Source organism: Zingiber officinale, chromosome 2A (genome assembly GCF_018446385.1).
Source record: "Zingiber officinale cultivar Zhangliang chromosome 2A, Zo_v1.1, whole genome shotgun sequence".
Classification (NCBI taxonomy): Eukaryota; Viridiplantae; Streptophyta; class Magnoliopsida; order Zingiberales; family Zingiberaceae; genus Zingiber; species Zingiber officinale.
In genome coordinates this window covers 121,485,242-121,506,084 of record NC_055988.1, presented here as the reverse complement: position 1 = coordinate 121,506,084, position 20,843 = coordinate 121,485,242, and the positions used below count along the sequence as shown (strand labels likewise).

At 42.8% G+C, this 20,843-nt stretch overlaps 1 protein-coding gene, 1 long non-coding RNA gene, 1 other non-coding gene and 2 pseudogenes across 3 annotated transcripts; 4 read left to right on the top strand and 1 right to left on the bottom strand.

The window, feature by feature from the left end:
* The first annotated feature begins 5,063 nt into the window (after positions 1-5,063).
* Positions 5,064-6,377, top strand: LOC122043950 (annotated as a pseudogene).
* On the top strand, positions 6,358-8,015 carry LOC122043949 (polyadenylate-binding protein 2-like). Its single transcript, XM_042604504.1, has 4 exons — positions 6,358-6,371; positions 6,436-6,577; positions 7,615-7,806; positions 7,911-8,015. The coding sequence occupies exons 1-4, from the start codon at positions 6,358-6,360 to the stop codon at positions 8,013-8,015; spliced, it is 453 nt and encodes a 150-aa protein (XP_042460438.1).
* Positions 8,016-8,111: 96 nt separating this feature from the next.
* Positions 8,112-8,436, top strand: LOC122039962. Its single transcript, XR_006128457.1, has 3 exons — positions 8,112-8,133; positions 8,208-8,267; positions 8,366-8,436. It is a non-coding gene; the product is annotated as an uncharacterized LOC122039962 (long non-coding RNA).
* Positions 8,437-8,628: 192 nt separating this feature from the next.
* Positions 8,629-10,591, top strand: LOC122043948 (annotated as a pseudogene).
* A 6,212-nt stretch (positions 10,592-16,803) lies between these two features.
* LOC122044766 lies at positions 16,804-16,909 on the bottom strand. The gene has a single exon (XR_006129772.1). It is a non-coding gene; the product is annotated as a small nucleolar RNA R71 (small nucleolar RNA).
* Between the last annotated feature and the right edge of the window lie 3,934 nt (positions 16,910-20,843).

Here is a 20,843-nt window from a genome sequence, read left to right as displayed (position 1 = left end):
AAACTGAACATAACAAGGTCGGAAATTTCAGTGTTTCAAGCCTTGAGTTGTCTGTTTTTCTAAATGTCTGAAACCTTCGGGCTATAATCAATTTCAGACCATAATCTTTAGGAAACAGTTATGCTTGTAGAATCTTCAGAGTCTAGGTACTGGATTTGGAATTTTCACTGGAGAAACCTATACGAATTATCGAACACCTCTACGAGTTTCAGTTACTGAAATTACTGGAGAGATTTCAGTATCAGACACTGATCGGTCTACAGACCGATCAGGAGGTTCCTGGATCGGTCCAGGGACCGATCAGGTTCATTTTGTACGTCTGGAAGCCTACTGATCGTCTTCTGATCGGTCTACAGACCGATTAGGAGTTCCCAGATCGGGCCGGGGACCGATCTGGTCAGTTTGGTACGCAGAGAGGGCCACTGATCGCCTTCTGATCGGCCTACAGACCGATCAGAAGGCTCACTGATCGGTCCAGGGACCGATCAGCAGGCTACTGATCGCTCCCTGATCGGTCTACGGACCGATCAGAATGTTCCCGGATCGGTCCAGGGACCGATCAGGAGGCTCCTGATATCTCCTGATCGGACAGCCGTCCGATCATTTCAACACCTAACACCCATCTCCCTTAAATCTTCCCGATCCTTTCTTTTCCCCTTTCACGCGGAAGCCCTAGCCGACTCTTCCCTAAACCTCCACTCTTCTCTTCTCCTTGCCTGCCGAAGCCCTAGCCAAAGCCCTAGCCAAAAGACACTTCAATGGCACCAAGGTAACTCCATACTTCCCTAGAACTATTCACCTTGGCATTTCGGTTTCATTTCTCACCGTATCTGTGCTTTTTGTGGCTCCGGTGCTCACTTACTTGCCCCAATGTATCACATTGTTAACCCTTAGGAAGAAACTAGTGGGTGAAGGAACCTCTAAGTCTAAGTCACCTGAGAAGTCGAAGTCTAAGGCTCCCTCCCGACCTCAACCATCTATCTCCGGGAGATTTCCAAACCACCATTTTGAGGAAGCTTTTAGACAAAGAACCTTTAAATTACTCCCTTGTAGGTCTGTGGATCGAAAATTCATGGACGAATTTTGTCCAACTGTGTCAGAAATCATTGCCTACTACAAACTTGATACACTTATCTATTTAGAACGAGATATCAATTATGACTTAGTATCTGAGTTTTATAACAACCTTCATCAAATTGATGATGTAAGTTATAAAACAAAAGTTGCTAAGCAGACTCTTGATTTCAGTTTCTCAGCCTTCTTTGACTATCTAGGTTGCCGGAGGTGTTCCGGAAATGTCTTTTCGATATATCCTGACTTACCAGATCCCTTACCCCCACCCTTTGATGTATCATCTGACTCTATTTATGAGTATTTCTTCAGACATCCTAGACCGGGTGGGCTAGATGAATTAGATGTTGATTTTCCTACTTTTGCAGCTTTGAGATTATCTGCCCAAGATTACATCCTCTTTAAGATTGTCACAAACTGCCTTCTGCCAATCACATCTAAACCCTTGTCTGAAATCCGACCATATCATTGTCTGATGCTTTATGGATTGCATTGGCGTCTCGACTTTGACATCATGTCCAGCATCTACTCTTCGATCGTCTCCTATAGTGAGCCAAACAGCTTCACTGTTTATATGCCTTATGGGCATATCATTACAGATTGGCTCGAGACCCTTCAGATTGATGTCTCCAAGGGTAGAATAGTCAAGATGGTCAGGCAGGACTGCAGACTTGGGAAACGGGCATTTTCCAAGTTTGGCATCATAGGACAGGATGGGGACGTTCGGTGGAAGGATGGGAGAGCTCTAGGTGAGTTACCACGGGGACCTCCACGACAGGTTGCTGCTGCTCCTCCTGCTGCTGCTGCTGACGATGGAGAGGCAGATCCTGATCTGCGCTGGCAGATCGCCGAGCTGGAGAGTCGCATTGATCAGCACGATGAGCTGCTGGTTGCTGAGCTCCACGGGCTGCACGTACGGATTGACCAGCTCTACGATGAGTTACGCAGTCAGCAGCTGGCGACACATCAGGCGATTATGGGATGGATGGCCAGATACCCACCTCCGCAGGATTTCCCGGGCTATCCATCCTCGAGCAGCGGCATGCCGCCTCAGGGACCCACTCCTCCCGTTGATGATGTTGATGCTCCTCATGTTGAGGAGGCTGAGTGATACACATTGTTCTATGATGTCATTTTGATTATCTATGTTTTGGATATTGTTTGTTGGATACTTATGTCTGACCTGGATACTTGCTGATTTCATGCTGCTCATTTTCTTATTTTTTTCTTTATGTTTCACTTCCTATTGTCTATTAATTTGTTGTTCATATGCCATGTCTTGTATGTCTCTTATTTCTTTATTACTGTCTTATAATACACTTAGAGGGCATTCTATGAGAATTAAGAAAAAGACAGTATGGGTTAAGGGGGAGTCCTTTAACGTTTTCTTTCCTAAGTCGCACCTTTTCGGTGTTTGACAAAGGGGGAGAAGATAACTAAGTTTAGAGATATATGAAAAGTTTGGCTTTAGGGGGAGGATCTTGATTTCCCTATCCTTAGATAGTGTTGTATCTGTCTTAGGGGGAGGATTTTGATTCCCCTAAAATTAGGAAAATATGAACATTTCTGATCTAAACTTAAATCGTGTTGTCAAACAACAAAAAGGGGGAGATTGTTAATACAGCCTGACCTGGCTGTTGTTTTGATGATTGACACTGATTTAAGTTTGTATCAGATATTAATTAAACTCAGACTGATTAATGATCAAGGTTGATCATGTGGAGAGGAAAAGTCCAAGTACGGATACTTGGCATGCGAGGTCAAAGAGGGCTCGGTAGCTCGTTCTCTGGACCGGACGAAGTCGGAGAGGGCTCGGTAGCTCGTTCTCCGGACTAGGTCAGAGAGGGCTCGGTAACTCGTTCTCTGGACCGGACGAAGTAGGAGAGGGCTCGGTAGCTCGTTCTCCGGACTAGGTCAGAGAGGGCTTGGTAGCTCGTTTTCTGCACTAGGAAGACGTTAGGGTTTAGGACTGGGAAGCTCTAAAACTAACACAGAGACATTGGATCGGTCTGTTGACCGATCCAGTGATACGTTGGTTGACTGGATAGGTCTGTCGACCGATCCAGTGATACCTGAGTCATCTGATCGGTCTCGTGACCGATCAGTAACCACACAGAAATAATCTGTGGATTATCTGATCGGTCTCGTGACCGATCAGTAACCACACAGAAGTAATCTGTGGGATATCTGATCGGTTTGTGGACCGATCAGAAGGAAGCGATGGGATGCGATGGGATTCAGAGCGATAGGGAGGATCGGTCTGTGGACCGATCCACCCATAGGCTGATCGGTCCACAGACCGATCAGAATCATCCCAGACCGATCAGGGTGTGTCCTGATCGGTCCGGAAGGCTATGGATCGGTCTGTTGACCGATCTACAACAATGTCGTTTGTCTTTTGCTGTTTCTCTGCGATTTCTGATTCACCTGATCAAATCATCTGCTGTGAGATTTTTGAGTTACAGGTTGCAGGTGTTGTGCCAGTGCTTAATTTCAAATTAAGCTCCATTAGAAGAATAAGACCAAATGCTCTTTCTACTGTGTTTCGCTGCAAATTGTGCAATTGGAGCGTCAACGTTCACTGGCTGCGATCAGTTGGAAACAGCTTGACTCTTGCTTATTGGTTCGAGCTTAGAGACACCAGTGAAGACCATGGATGGTATTGGTGTGAGTTCAGAGAACCAGATGAGGAGGAAGAGTGATTGGCGATGGCTGAGTTGGTCGCAGTGATTCGATACAGGTGACAGTGATTCGGCTCTGGCTGAAGACAGTGGGAAAGAAGCAGAATAAGAAGAAGGCAGAAGAGAAGTTTGGTAATATTTTTTGAAACTCTCTGTCGACCGAAGCAAAGGTACTGTGTTGTTGAGCTCTTGGCTGAGGAATCCCTTCTATCTTTGCGTTCTGCTTCGTGGCTGTAAGTTTCATTGTTAATTTCTTTTGGCCACTGAACTCTGTAAGTCTTGTGCTTCATTTCAAATCTTTTCTGTGACTTTGTGGAGAGGTTACTCCACCGAGAAGGAGAAATACTTAGCCGGAATTTGTCCGGGGTGTGATCTACCGAAAGATCAAGGGATCGCCCACCTTACGGACACGCCGAGGAGTAGGGGCAAGTTATCCCCGAACCTCGTACATACTTGTGTAAGCTGTGTGTTGTGTTTCTTTCCTTGCATCAGTTTTCTTTTTGTTTATTTCCGCTGTGCTAACAAGCTTTTGTGAGGAATTGATTGAGTTTTTAGTGGAGGCTATTCACACCCCCCCTCTCTAGCCGTCCGAAGGTCCTAACACCCAAGGGGCCCCAATCAGGAGGAGTGCATCAACACCAGGAGCCCCGAACATAGGCCATGCAGCATGTATTAGCCAGTCACCCAAAGGCGGCGAAGGGAAAGGTATGGATGCCAATATTTTGCTCGTTCCATCATTCGACAACGCACAACACGCGTGATTGCTACGATCTGATGCCAATTGCGAGCTGACCGGCTCCTCGAGGATATCGACACCTATCACCATCACCCGATAGGCATAAGAGGGGTCGATCAGCAGGGCTGCGAGATGACGATCGAGTGCCGTCAGAGCGGCATCAACATCAGCCTCAAAGGAAAAATAACACAAGTCCCGCCTGAGCTTCTGCTAAGCGAACTTGGACCTCGGCTCGAGAGGAGGAGAATCAAAACAACGTCATTCGAGGAGAGATTGGAATGATCAACGAAGGGCCGATCGACGATGATTTAAATCGAGCAAGGAAGTAGCACGTCTGACGCCTAGAAATACATGCTGTCAGATGCAACAAGGAGAAGGTTGAGGGGCTTGAGATTAGTTTCGACCCCCGAGACCTGAAGGGAGTGGAGATCCCTCACGATAACACCCTGATCATCCGAGTGGTAATAGCTAATTATATTATTCACCAAACCTTTGTTTATACAGGAAACTCGATAAATATTATATTCAATAAGGCATTCGACCAGCTACAAATTGATCGAAACGAATTGCAGCCAATGACGACCCTCTACAGGTTCATAGGCAATGAAGTATTGTCGATCGGTCAGGCTTGGCTGCCCATATCGCTCGGAGAGGAGCCGCTCAAGAGGACAAGGACCATAAACTTCATTGTGCACTACAAGAAAAACCTCATTCAACAACACTCAAACGACAACGGTTTTATACCAAATCGTTGTCTTTTTGCCTTTTAACAACGGTTTTAACAAAAATCGTTGTCTTTTAGTAATTTTTTTGGCCTATGACAATGGTTTTTAAAAACCGTTGTCTATTTATGTTTTTTTGGGGCTACGACAACGGTTTTTAAAGGCTACGACAACAGTTTTTTAAAACTGTTGTCTATGTGCGCTTCTTTCGCCGCTTTTTCCCCCTTCGCCATTTTTTGCCGCGGCATTTTTTCTTTCCCTCTCCCCAAAATTTTTTGTCGTCGTATTCCATCCCTTTACCTTCTCGATCCAACCTAAGATCTCTTCACACCGGCGAACCATCGAAAATAGGTCGCCTGACCTCCCTTCAGCTAACCCATAGACCGTAGTGGCAAGCCCACCCGTCGCCCCTTCTCCTTTCCTCTCGAAGCCCTAAACCTGTCACCCCTTCTTTGCCCCGCCTCCTCCCTTCTGCCATCCGCTTTCACCGCTCCATTTCCACTACCACTCTACACCTCTGACTGCACACTCATAGGTCCTCCCTCTTCCCCCGCCTCTTCGCCTCCGCCCCTGCCATCACAACCACCATCTCCGTCGGAGACAATTTTCCTGACGCCAACCTCTCCTACTTTGGCTCCGATGGGGAGCTCCAGACCGTCACCATCTCTGATCTCACCAAGAGTAAGAAAGCCATCTTCTTCACCATCCCGGGGCCTTTAAGCCGACGTGCTCGCAGAAGCACCTCCCTAGATTTGTGGAAAAGGATGGGGAGCTGCATGCCAAAGGCGTGGACACTATTGCTTGCATCTCGGTCAACGACACTTTCGTGATGCATGCCTGGAAGAAGGATCTCAACATTAGGGACGAGGTTTTGCTACTCTCTGACGGAAACAAGGAGTTCACCTTGGCACTCGGGGTGGAGTTGGATCTGTCAGACAAGCCCATGGGCCTAGGCGTCCGATCCCAGCGCTATGCATTGCTGGCAGAAGATGGGGTTGTCAAAGTTCTCAACTTGGACACCATTGCCCTGCTGGGGCCTCTGATGTGGGACTCAAGTTCCATGTGTTAAACCTCTTTATACTAGTGCTCGTACTCGTGATTCACTTTCTTCCTGATATATTTCAACATTGTATCTTTCTAGTATAGCATGGCAGTAAGGAAGTATTTATATTGCATTTTGGTGTTTTTGGTTGGTTAAATGATGTAGTCCAGTTTTTCTTTCTAGGTCTAAGATTTTGTTTATGTTTCTTTTTTTTTCTGAAAAGTCTTGGACCAATTGTCTTCTGCATTATATAGAGCCTAGTGGACCTGCAACAAATCAATCAAGCAAAGAAGAGGCTGATTCTCGCTCGATATTTGTTGGCAATGTGAGTTTTTCAGCTGTATTTGTTATATGATTCTGTTTGTGCTTTTAGTTCTCTGTTGTCTAATTGTTGCTACTGGTTTACTGTGGGCATCACATGATATTTGCATATAATTTGATATTGTTGTCTTCTATATCTTGGATTGTTTCTTAGTGTACCCTTGAGCCTTATTTATCCATAATTCTATGGACTAATCAAATTAGTTAAATTCACAATGTTTATTTTTCAGGTTATTGAATATTTTTCCTATATCTACAAATGTTGTCTTAGGGACCTCTATTTAGATACACTACTTCAAACTGTAATGATGTTGCTGTGGATGTTAGATTCTGGTATTATTTGGCATATTAATGCTTTGATTTACCTTCCCTCTTTTTCTTTTTTGGTGTCGTATTACTTAAATGTGGTACATGCAAAGAGTGCCTACTATAATGTTCAAGTTCTCAAAATTGTGTTTGTGCTCATTAGAAGTTTGATAATTTGTAGTAACATTGTTATGGTTTGGCTGAATTTAAGTGGTTCAAAGATTAAAATTTGGTATTATTGTCCTTGTACTAGACATCTTCAATTCGTCTTTATAGTAGATCCATACAAAAGTTATGTCCTATAAGATTGTACAGAGTAACATTGAACTCCAGTTACCGTTAGCTTGTACTTGAAAAAATTACCAAAGAAAAAAAAGGGAAAAAGATTATTTAAAACAAAGAATTATTTGAAATATATATATATATATATATATATTGAGGATTCTCGACTTGCACCTTATTAGAATTTTGTAATATATAGTCTATGCTAAGGCTATCTTTTTTGTTTGATACTTGTTCCGAATTGGATAGGGTTGTTGTCTTCTATTAGAGAATTTTGGTTTCTTATTCTTAGCATCAATAGTCACACTGTAACTATTTGTCAATGATTGTTATGTTTTATACATATAGAATTCTTCTGAAACCTCTAACAGCAAGTGATTTAGTAGCAACATCTTGAGTTGGGAAAGTCACTGCTAGATTGATACTCATGTTGATATTTCTATTGAACTATAGGTTGATTATGCTTGCACCCCTGAAGAGATTCAACAGCATTTTCAGTCGTGTGGTACTGTTAACAGAGTCACCATTCTCACTGACAGAAACGGTCAGCCAAAGGGTTTTGCTTATGTCGAATTCTTGGAAGTTGAGGTAGTCCAAGAAGCCTTTCGGTTGCATGAGTCTGAGCTTCATGGTCATCCAATCAAGGTTTGTCTATTTAATCTCAAGTATTTTTCTTACCAGTACACTTTTAAATTCTTATTAACAGCAACGTTGGTTTTTCTAACAACAAGATGAATGCTTTGTTTCAGGTTGCCGCCAAACGAACCAACGTTCCAGGGCTGAAGCAGTTCCGTCCTCTGCAACATAATCCCTACCCGATGTATCCATATAGCAGGCCTCACATGTCATCCTGATGTCGGGGTTTGTGGACAAAGAAGCAGTTGCAGTTACCAGTGTGTCTCGGAAGGCAACTTTCTACAATGGACCAAGCTCTATGGACTTCATAAATGTCTTGAATGTGATCATGATTCAGTAAGCTTCCAAAAGATAATATAGTGTTGTTTGATCAAAGATTTTGATGCATTACTTTTACTACCTTTGTTTAGATCATATACCTTGGGAAGTCTGTTGAACCAACAATATATGATCTTTTGGGTGATCAAGAGGTTTGTAATCTGGAATTTTCTGAGAACTTTGTAATATCTTCTTTCTGCTATGTTCTTGGTTATTTTGGAATCTTTCTACCACAATTTTGCAATGCAAGGTTGAAATCTACTTGTTGAAAAATGGAAAACCATCATGGACGAAGAAGAAGTTTCTTTGCTCCAAAGTCAGGTCTGTCTTCATTGTTGTCGTATACAACTCATGCAGAAGTGTGAATTAATTTTTTGTGTATTATGGTTGATATAATTTTCCTGTTCATGTTGGGTTAGGTTATATTTTTCTTTGCCAATCATTTTTTGGACCTCAAAGATATATTGTATATTTTCTATGACAATCTTGCCAAAAGATAAGGGTCCTGGTATAATGAAGCTTGATGTCAATTGGTATTTAGCCAATAAATTAAAAATTCCATTAGATTCAATTCACTCTAAATTTATGCTTGTCTATGGTTGACTCTGATGAGATTTAGCAAATTGATGACTTTTTAAATATCTTTGATATCCATATAACAACAGTTTAACAATTATACTGCTTGTTTTGGGTGGTACAACAACTTATCTCGGTATTTGTGTCTTTAATCTGTATGTGCAGTTTTCAGATATTAGAACTTTTGGTTCAGATTATAGCATCTCGACATATGAAGGACGACAAAAAAGCCATCGTTTTTGTAGATCGCTGCCCCTGATTATAAGATTGTTGATGTTTCTACTAAAATTTCTTGGAATGATTACTTGCAGTCTATAGCTAGTTGATGATCTTTCAACTTTACAGATAGAGGATCCTTTCGAGCGAATGGAAAATGCTGCTAGAACAGTCCGCTGGGTTGAACTACCTAAGATATCAAATGCATTTCAGAATGCGCACAATAAGCTTTCGTCTGGTTTGGTGCTCTTTGATCATGGCTCCTTGCTCTCTTTTGATTAGGCCTTTCCTTGCTTCTAAGTTTCGCGAGCAACAATCGTCAACACATTGCATCTGTTTTATTTGATCATGTGAAAGATAACATTTTCTTTAATGCAAGAACGTGACTTGTTCATTCGACTACGTATATAATTTTGTTTACTTCTTTTAGTGGTCTAGGATTAAATTAGAGAAACTGTCTACATATATAATTTATGTTTACTTCTTTGTTGTCTCACAGCGAAGTGTTGTGCACAACTTGATATTTTTTTTGTTGATAAATATCAATTGGTTGAACCTTTTAGCTTTAATTTTTTTCCTTTCCTTGTTCACTTTATTATTATATGTCATAGTTATTACAGGTGATCAAAAGTAGATATGTGAGACTACCTTGGTTTAGTTTCATAATTTTGTTTGACAAAGCATGTTTTCAGGATGAGTAAACAGTGCCTTGCCAATGTTGGCCTCTAGATCAATGGAAAGGTGAGTACGTGGAAGGTGGATCTATTTTTCTTGTTCTGCTTTGTGTTACTAAGGCTTAATTCATAAGTTGGAGGAAGGGGCACAGTTCTTGTCGATGCATTGTCAAGGCGGATTCCTCTTGTTAGCGACCAACCAACTATAATATTTGGTGCTGATGTAATACATCCTCATCCTGGGGAAGATTCTAGCCCTTCTATCGCAGTTGTAAGTAATTTTGTCAATCTTCATTTCTTGCTCTATGTATAGTTGCCTTGATGTATCCTTACTATCTTGATTATATTTGGTTTGTCAAGTTGTTGCGTCTTAAGACTGGCTCGAGGTGACAAAATATGCTGGATTGGTCTGTGCTTAGGCCCGTCAAGAATTAATTCAAGATATGTTTAACGTCTGGCAAGATTCTCAGCAAGGAATTCTTACTGGTGGCATGATAAAGTATGAAATACAATCTAAAATCAGTTTTAAATAGAATATTGGTTTTCTTTTCCAATTTACCTGCCTAAGTAGAACATCTGCCATGCAATATCTAGGGAGCTACGTATTTCCTTCAAAAAGGCTACTAGATAAAAGCCTCAACGGATTATATTCTACAGGTATGAATCTTTGGAAAACTTAAAAAATACTTGATTGTTTAGATTAATATAGCAAGTTGTACATTCAGGGATGGAGTGAGTGAGGGTCAATTCTATCAAGTTCTACTATATGAACTAGATGCGATCAGAAAAGTAAATTTTCCAAGAATTTATACTACGATTCTTGTTTCAGTGTTTTTGTACTCAACATTCCATTTGTATTTCATGCCTGTGCCTCTCTAGAACCAAACTATCAACCTCCAGTGACTTTTGTGGTGGTCCAAAAATGGCATCACATTATACTGTTTGCTAACAATCATGGTGACCACTAATTTGTTGATAAGAGTGGAAAGGATCTAGAGTTGAAGGATTAGTGGAAAGGACCACTAATGGTCATACTACATATCAAAGGATCTAGAGAAATCCTCTTTATATGAACTCTTCTCAACAATGGAGCTTCACGAAACAAGAGTTGAAGGATTAGATGGAGAAGCTCATAGATCAAGAGGAGTAGCTCTTGTGGCAAACAAGGGAAAGGGAAAGAAGAAGAAATCTTCATCACCACCATCTTCCGACTCCGAAGAATCAAGTGCCTCAATGGATAGCGATCAAGAGGCATATATGGTAAGGAAGATGAGAAAGACATTTAAATCTTTTTCTTCTAACAAATCTCGTGCTAGGAAAAGTTCTAGAAGCAAAAGTAGGACAAGGAAGATCATTTGCTATAATTGTCAAGGAGAAGGACACATAAGAGATGATTGTCCTCTCTTGAAGAAGAAGGAAGGGAAGAAGAAGGAGGAGAAGAAGACAAAAGAAAAGGGGAAGAAGGCTCAAAACCTAAAAGCAACGTGGGATGATCCTTCATCATCATCGGAGGAAGAAGAGCACCATGTAGTCAATTTTGCGCTAATGGGAATTGATGATATAACCTCCACCTCATCCGAAAATGAAGAGGGAAAGAGCTCAAGTGAAGATGAAGAGGGGAGCTCAAGTGAAGGGGGAGGTCAAACTTCGGATTCGGACTTCTCGGTAAGTAAGGTACATAATCTTCCTCCTCATATTTTAATTAAAATTATTTCAAGCACAAATGATAACTTGTTTAAGGCAAAAAGGAAAAATAAATCCTTGAAACATGATATTATGTGTCTTGAAGAAAAATTAGAATCCATGTCTTCTATGGACAATGATATGCATGCTTCTTCTTCTTCAAGTTCAAATGTATCATGTTTAGAAGAAGAAAATAGGGAATTAAGGGAAAAGATAGAATACCTTACCAATGGCCTTAGGAAATTTGAAATTGGCTCTAAAACCCTAAATATGATCATTGGGAGCCAAAGGGCAAGTTTTAAGAAAAATGGGATAGGATATAATGAACCAAACAATGAAAAGACCTATCATTGTCTACTTGCTAGGGGGCAATCCAAGACAAAGACCATAGATAGGAAATGGATCCCCAAAGAGTACTTGATTAACCCAATTAGAAAGAATTTCTATTGGGTACCAAAATCAATCCTCAAGGATTAGAGGATTTTGGGTCAAGTCAATCATGGAAATCATAATTCAAATCTTTGAAAAATGGTTGACTTGAAACCTTAAGGGGGAGCACTTAGCCTTTATCTCACAATAACTTGTCTTCTTTCCTAACCATAAATGTGAGATATTAGGATGATACAAATAATTCACATATGCTTATGGCATTTTGATGAGTTATGTGATGTATCAATTTTTAATGATCATAAACCAACTATGGGGAAAGCAAATATTTAATTAATGGGCATCTTGCCCATAGATCATAGTTGGATATTTTAAATGTTTTGAAAACAATTCTATGTTTTATTTACTATGATATAGCTATATTGAAACATATGAGTGCAAAATTGGGTTTTAAATTGATACAAACTTACATGCTTTTAGAATTCTTGAGACTTGGTCAAAATTTCAAAAATAGGTTGACTTTTTATGAAAACATATTTTTCCTAGTTAAAGGACAATTCAAGAAATATGTGTTCAAAATTTCATGATTTTTCAAATTTTCTGGAATTTTTTATGCATTTCTGAAGTTGGCCTCAGAAGTCTGTAATTTGAGTTCAACAAGTACCAGTCGACTGTGACAGGTACCAGTCAACTGGTACCAGCCTTCCAGCACTCTGAGGGTTTCTGAAATCAAGTTTTTGGTCCAAATTTGGTTGAAACTAATACCATAGTATGTGTATGTGTCTGGTACAATATTTTTGATGGTGTCAAAGGGGGAGAAATGGGTAGGTTTAAGTTAGAAACCTACTTGTGTGCAAATCTTTGAAAATTAAGGTTGAGAGCATGTGTTAAGGGGGAGCTTGGGTTTAATGCTTCATATTTTACATATTGCTAGTAATTTTTAGAGTTATTATTTGTGTCTAACTTAAACATATTGCCACACATCAAAAAGGGGGAGATTGTTGGTGCAATCGACCTAGGTTTTGATGTGTGTGTCAAAGAGTTTAAGTTAGGCTTTCATATGTATTTGATATGTGTTTGAGTCTTGCAGGACTTGGTGGAACACATGAGAACTTGGTGTGGCTAAGTGTGGAAAACTCATCCAAGGGCTCGGATCCTTGAGTCGGTGAAGGGTGGTGTGGAAGACATCTGAGGAACCGTCGGACGAGAAGCAATGGGGTGGAGCCGAGGAAAGTGGACTTCAAGGTAGCGTGAATGATGGCACGGAGAGGAGCCGCGGGCTCGGGTGCATCTGAGGGACGAAGGCCGAGGAAGAGGACTTCAAAGGCGACTCCGGAAAGGATGAGAGGAGTGAATGTACTGGGACCAGTCGACTGATCCAGCTTCACAGAATGCACAGAAACATTCTGTGCTTGTCGGCTACGGGAACCAGTCGATTGGTCCTGAGACTCGGTATATGGATTCCCTAGTTTTCCCATTGGTCAGCCACGTCATAGGCACCCTTTTCCTCATCCCCCTCCACCTCCACCTCCACCATATTGATTTCATCGGGACGATGAAAAGCTTGAGTCTAGGGGGTGTCAAACCTGATTTCTTTTTGTTTCAGTTTTTGATTGTTTTCTTGTTTTCTGCATGTGTAGTTTTTGTTTTGCATTCTATTTTGATTGTCTTGCTTGAGTGTTTGTTTTGATAGTCATTTGATTATCTTTTGAAATTCTTTGGCAAACATCTTGAGAACATCAATCTTCACTTTTATGCTTTCTTGGATTCAAGATAAAATGTTAGCACGTTCATTATCTAGATTCATGATGTTGTAAATGATGCTAGTAGTAAGCTTTATGTACTTCTTTTCTCTATCTTGGGTAGCATGAAATAAGCTAAGAATCATATGGAGATGAGTTTTAGTCTTGGCTTGACCTTAAGAATCTTACTTTCACTACACTTTGACTTGATGCTTGAATGGTTGATATCATTGAAATAGTCATGATTCATCTTGTTTGCTAAGTACTTGGTTTCCATGGTGATTTTTCAAACTTCATTTTGGTTACTGGATGAGGCTCAACTCATGAAAGCTCATTTGGAAAAATCAAAATATCCCAACATTTGTGCTAAAAGTACACTTGTGAAATAAGATTTGCCCAATGTAAATACTTATGAAAAAAAAATTGAAAAAGAAAAGCAATGAAAAAAAATAAGGGATATAAAAAACAGTTGTCGTGAGTGGAATCTAGCAAGTCACCCCTTTGAGACCGAGTTAGGTTACTGGGGAAATGACTGCTTAGCTTCTCTTGAGATTGAGCACACCTTTGAGACCTTGGGTTGGTTGAGAAATATGAACCAAGTGAGTGGCAAGTAAGTGCCTATCACTGGTTACTTGTCTCTCACTGGAAACATTAGGAATTCAAATTTGATGATGACTTGACTAGGACATAGATTGAAACTTGAAGGGTTTTTGAGTTACTTTTACACTGTGCACAGGATACTTAAGCTTGAGCCATACTTGATTTGTTTCCATGATTATGCTTGTTATCGGAATTCTTTGATAGAGTTAGGAAAGTACATTAGGGTTTATGAATGCGTTGTAGAATATATGAATTTAGATTGTAGCATTTTGCTTGAGGACAAGCAAAGGTTTAAGTCTGGGGGTGTGATGTGCGTACATTTTATATACTTTTATGCATGTTTTGACGCACATTTACATACTTTGAGCTTGCTTGATCTATGCATTTTTATACTTCCAGCTTTTCTTTCAGCGTATTTACTCTTTTTGTTCGGAGATCTACTTTTTGTGCATTTTTTGTACACAGGAGTCGAATTTGGTGAAGATTCTACATTCTTGGACAAACTTATGAGCTAAGCATTGGAGAAAGCACTTGGTTGTGTGCTACACACGGCTCTGCCTGGGTGGAGTCCTCTGGCTGTGTGGTCAACCAGGAGAAACAGACAAGGAACTTGGCCTGGCCGTGTGAACCTCACACCGTCGTGCCAAGTTTTGAAGCAAATCAGAGTTCAATCCTTACATGGCCGTGTGGATCTACATGGCCGTGTAAGGTTTTCAGAGACCAAAAAGGCCCTGGCCATGTGCATCACACGGCCGTGCAGGGTTCCCAGCGCTTAAAAGTGTTCTGGCCGTGTGCACCACACGGTCGTGCCAGGTTTCCAGAAGCTGGGGCAATCCAGGCCGTGTGGATCTACACGGTCGTGCTTGGAGGTCTTGATGAGAGTTGTCTACGGCCATGTACACCACACGGCCGTGTATGGATGGCAGAGAGGGGAAAGGCTCTGGCCGTGTGAACCTCACACGGCCATGCCTCGGGGCCGTGTAGCTCCTGAAAGCCCCCCTCTATTTAAAGCCTCTTTGAAGATTTAAAAGGGGATCTTCTCCCCTTTGGGAGAAAGGAAGATTTGGTGGATTCCTCCCATTCTTGGGAGAATTTTTGGGCGATCTAAAGGGAGATCTTGGCGAATTCGACTCCGGGAGCGAGGATTGGACCCGAAGATGGAGCTATATTGTAGATAAGTTTTCTTTCTCTCCTCTTCTTGGATTGGGATTGAAGAAATGCTTGTAATCTTCTTATCTTTGGTTTTCTTTCTTCGTTTTATGGAATAGATCTTTTTGTTCTAGGATGGAGGGCGTATTTGTGAGATAAATTGATGTAAACTCTTGTGGATTTGTCATTTCTTTGTTTCTATGATGTTGCCTAGTTTGTATCGATTGGATCTTGAATGATTAATTGTGATTAGGGCTTAATTCTCATTCTTGATTGATTGTTTGGATATCTTATAGACTTTGTAGAGATTAACTCTCACTCGATTTTCCGAGGGATCCACGTGACAGGTGCAAGCCCGTGTAAGGACGTTTGAGGGATAACCTTGAAAGGGAAATGAGAATATTCAAGAGGGTAGGATAGATTTTATGATTCAATCCTTGTATCTTTATGGGTTAAGAAGCTATGAACTTCTATGTTGATATCCGAGGGAAGCATAGTAATAGGTGCAATCCTGTGTAAGGACAACGTAGGCTCATATCTAATTGATCACAGTTAGGTACATTTTTCAGTCCTAAGCCGGTTATCTATTGCAAGAGAGAACCGGCAACCTTCTACAAATATTAGACAATTGAGAAATAAGAATTGGTAAACCATATACATTCAAGAGATCTTACAAAGAAACCAAAACTCCTAGAACCTCCCTTTATCATAACTCAAACCCCAAACTCTTGTTTGTTAATCTTTCATTTTAGATTTATTTTTCATCCTTAGCATTTGAAACCAATTGATTAGTTGTTTAGCTAATTCACTTTGAGATATTTCTAGTGCTTATTCCAGTCCCTGTGGATACGATAATCTTTTATATTACTTGCGACATTTCCGTACACTTGCGGAACATAACAAGTTTTTGGCGTCGTTGCCGGAGACTGCGCTATAACATTGGAGATTATCAATTGAGTTAGACTAAACATAACATTTCTATTTCTTTTCATTTGCATATTTGTAACTAATCTCTAGTTTTTTGTTTTCATTTTCCTGTATACTTTCTAACTTTTTGGAAATTCTTTTGTAGCAATTTTAATTCTGCATTTTTTTTCTAACATTCCAATCTTACCTTTCTCTGTTTTTAATTTCTTTATTTGATTTAGTTTCTATTGCAATCTTGTTCTTGTGTATGCGAAGATCTAACTTTGCAGGAGAATTTTTTCCTCTTGACTCTAAAATTGATAGAACATTTCATAGAAGAAGAATTCTGCAAAGACAAATTGAAGAACAAGAGCATTTGAACATGGCTAATAGACCACTAAAGGATTATGCAGCACCTTATGCTAGGGCTTTTCGATCTAGTATTTCAAGACCCTCAGTGGAGGCAAATAATTTTGAGATCAAACCTGCAATTATTTCCATGGTGCAACAAAATCAATTTGGTGGAGGACCACATGAAGACCCTAATCAACACTTAGAGGTCTTTTATGAAATATGTGGGACAATGAAAATGAATGGTGTTCCTTCAGAAACAGTGCGGTTATTATTATTTGGGTTTTCTTTGAGAGATAGGGCCAAGCAATGGTTGAATTCTTTGGCTCCCAACAGTATCACCACTTGGGAACAATATGAGCAACAATTCATTGATAAATTCTATCCCCCAAGTAAAACTGCTCATATGAGGAATTTGATTGCAAGTTTCAAACAAGCTGACTCAGAATCTCTATTTGAAGCTTGGGATAGATACAATAGTATACTCAGACAATGCCCTCACCACGGTTTGGAAAGATGGTTAGTGTTGCATACTTTCTATAATGGTATTAATTATCATACCAAAGTGTTCCTTGATTCAGCTGCTGGAGGGGCACTCATGAATAAAAATTTGGATGAAGCTAAGGAAATCATAGAGAGTGTAGCACAAAATCATCATCAATGGGCAAATGAAAGAAGTGGTGGGCATCCTTCAATAAACCCAATAACAAAAGCATCAGAAAAGTTTGATGTTGATGCAGTGACTTTATTGGCTACAAAACTTGATGCTCTTACAAAAAAATTTGAGAATATGGGGACTAGTTCAAATAGTGATCCGGCGATAAGAACAGGGGACCCTCGTTGTAAGGGGTCAACGTCACGTGGAGGTCAAAGAGCCGGACAGCCCATCGGAGAAGGTCAGACCAGCTAGGCCGACCGAAGAAAGGGGGCTGACTGACCGGGCGGCCGACCGGTGTTTAGCCGAGGGCAAAAGGCACCCCTATGGAAGTCGGGGTTCCGGCGCTCATTAAACAAGATCGTAGGCCGAGCGGACGGAACGCTCGGCCGAAGGCATGAAACATACTGCTAACGGTCGCCACAAAACACATTACCAAAAACTTCCCAAGTGGCCCATCATCACTGGCCGGTCGGAAGAAAGTAGGACATGGGCCGGTCGGGTTCCCGGCAAGAGTTCGGGGAAACAGACAAAGGACATCTTCTGACAACTGGCATGCTCCGTGATATGGTTATACTCCAAATCACGTGACAGGGGGTTCCGCTGTCCCATCGAGGACATGCTGGGACTGTAGCAGTATGGGTCAGGTAAGCTCACTGACAAGCCCTTACCAGGATATGGGCTACGGACACGTGTACACCTCGGTGTGTGTGCACTTGCTTCTCCGCTGCCCTATATAAAGGCCCCCATCCTTCACCGGAGGTACGTATTCTGATTTTTCGAGAGCCACTTGCCACTGTTTGCTTGCCTGATTTGAGCGTCGGAGGGTCGCCGCCGGGAACCCTTTCCCGGCCCGACTTCTGTGCAGGTTCGCCGGAGGTTCGTGCAACCAGACGGAGATCTACATCAGCGACTCGGAGAGCGCCACGTGCCCAGCGTCCGTTGATTCGGCATTCGGACAGGATCAAATTGGCGCCGTCTGTGGAAACGCTCCTTCATCCGATCGGAAGCAATGGACGAAGCTGGACGACCACACATGGTGATGCTCTCCGTGGAGAAACTCGACGCTCTGACAGAGGCAAGAGTAGCTAGGCTCGTGGAGCAACAGGAGCAGAAGGCTCAAGTAGAAGGATAACGCAGCAGGCCGCCTCCACCTCTGGGGGGGCCGAGCGGCCATGGAGGACCGACCGAGAAGTTTCGCCATCCTCCTGGCCTTGATAAATTTCGACGAGTACATTGTATCCACCTCACTCCACGGGTATTCGGGAGTTGAGAAATTGAGTCAGATCTTATGCTGATCGGCAGATTAGTTTTTCAGATATAGTTTCTTTCGGGCATAGAATTCATCGTAATTTTCCGAAAAAATGCCCCGAGCCATTCGGCCAGAGGTATAATATCCGAGCCAAGCGCTCGACGAACGAAGGCCCCGAGCCGTTCGGCCGGAGGTATAATAACCGAGCCAAGCGCTCGACGAATGAAGGCCCCGAGCCATTCGGCCGGAGGTATAGTATCCGAGCCAAGCGCTCGACGATGAAGGCCCCGAGCCATTCGGCCGGAGGTATAATATCCGAGCCAAGCGCTGGATGCCGAAGGCCCCGAGCCATTCGGCCGGAGGTATAATATTCGAGCCAAGCGCTCGACAAGGAAGACCCCGCGCCGTTCGGCCAGGAGTACAGTATCTGAGCCCAGCGCTCGACAAAGAAGACCCCGAGCCGTTTGGCAGGGAGTATGTTATCCGAGCCAAGCGCTCGACGAAGAAGACCCCGAGCCATTCGGCCGGGAGTACGATATCCGAGCTGGGGGAAAGGTGCGCTAAATGTAAATTTATACACATTTTGGTCGCCTATGTCCTTGTAATGCAGGAAGCAAAATTATAAAGATGGCAAATATCTTCGTCGACCAGCTGTGTTAAAAGTAGCCTTAAAGGCCGTCGAGCTCCGACGTTAAAAATCGAGAGACGAGCCGGCGTCTATAAACACTCCGAGCGGAAGACTGTCGAGCTCCGATGTTAAATATCGAGAGATGAGCCGGCGTCTATAAACCCTCCGAGCGGAAGACCGTCGAGCTCCGACGTTCAAAATCGAGAGACGAGCCGGCGCCTATAAAATTCCGAGCGGAAGACCGTCGAGCTCCGACGTTAAAAATCAAGAGACGAGCCGGCGTCTATAAATCCTCCGAGCGGAAGACCATCGAGCTTCGACGTTAAAAATCGAGAGACGAGCCGGCATCTATAAATCCTCCGAGCGGAAGACCGTCGAGCTCCGACGTTAAATATCGAGAGACGAGCCGGTGTCTATAAACCCTCCGAGCGGAAGACCGTCGAGCTCCGACGTTAAAAATCGAGAGACGAGCCCGGCGTTAAACTTCGGCGGAAGACCGTCGAGCTCCGGCGTTAAAAATCGAGAGGCGAGGCGGCGTCTATAAACGTCCGATCGGAAGACCGTCGAGCTCCGGCGTTAAATATCGAGAGGCGAGGCGGCGTCTATAAGCGTCCGGCGGAAGACCGTCGAGCTCAAGCGTCGAGACGCCGGCGTCTATAAACGTCCGAGCGGAAGACCGTCGAGCTCCGACGTTAAATATCGAGAGACGAGCCGGCGTCTATAAACGTCCGAGCGGAAGACCGTCGAGCTCCGACGTTAAATATCGAGAGACGAGCCGGCGTCTATAAACGTCCGAGCGGAAGACCGTCGAGCTCTGACGTTAAATATCGAGAGACGAGCCGGCGTCTATAAACGTCCGAGCGGAAGACCGTCGAGCTCCGACGTTAAATATCGAGAGACGAGCCGGAGTCTATAAACGTCCGAGCGGAAGACCGTCGAGCTCCGACGTTAAATATCGAGAGACGAGCCGGCGTCTATAAACGTCCGAGCGGAAGACCGTCGAGCTCCGACGTTAAATATCGAGAGACGAGCCGGAGTCTATAAACGTCCGAGCGGAAGACCGTCGAGCTCCGACGTTAAATATCGAGACACGAGCCGGCGTCTCTAAATAATCCGAGCGGATCAAAGCATCTAATGTCCCGAGACACGCTACTTGATACCGTTCGATCGTCTCTACGCTCCGATTGGCCTAGTATCCAAAAGTACTTGGCATTGGGTAAACGAGCTCTACCATCAGAGAACACGGTATATTTCGCCGAGCGGGGAGATCACGACGATTACTTTGTTAAAATCCCTTTGGGGGGAGCACGAGAAATAATAATAGGCGAGCGGATAAACACACATCTTGGTTATGAAAGGAGACAGCAAATACAAGGAAAACATTGCATTAAAGTTAAAGCTTTAAGCCGAGCGGCCCAAGTACAAAAAGGATGATATCCAGGCGGGTGGCCGAATTACATAAAACTACTCAATATAATCATAGAGGTCCCTGGGAATATTATTCAGAAGCTCCACTTGATCGCCAGCCGGAATAGTAGTAGACTCCGGAAGAAGACCCCTTAGACTTCAGATAAGTAGTGGTGGTGGTCATAGCCAAGTCGAAAGCTGTGTACATCCGCTCGCATATTTTCTCCGAGAATTCAAGCGAGCGGATGTAGCTCTGTCTTAAGGCAGCAATTCGACTCGGCTCGACATCTTGATATTCTTTGAAGGTCGCCTGGGAGCTAGTAAGGGCCTCATTCAGAGTCTGGAGCTTGTCCGCGTCGGCCGAGCGGCCCGCCTTCTCCCTGTCGAGCTGCTCTGTCAACTCCTTTATCTTCAGCTCCAGGCCCCGAGCCTCCACGTTCTTTTTCTCCAGATCGGAGATAGCTGTATTTTTCCGAGTGGTGGCAGGGTTATTTTTGTGTCG

Excerpts from the sequence above, each read along its gene's own strand:
- LOC122043949 (XM_042604504.1), top strand. Across the intron at positions 6,578-7,614 it reads GCTCGATATTTGTTGGCAAT|GTTGATTATGCTTGCACCCC; the intron begins GTGAGTTTTTCA and ends ATTGAACTATAG. Across the intron at positions 7,807-7,910 it reads TTCATGGTCATCCAATCAAG|GTTGCCGCCAAACGAACCAA; the intron begins GTTTGTCTATTT and ends GCTTTGTTTCAG.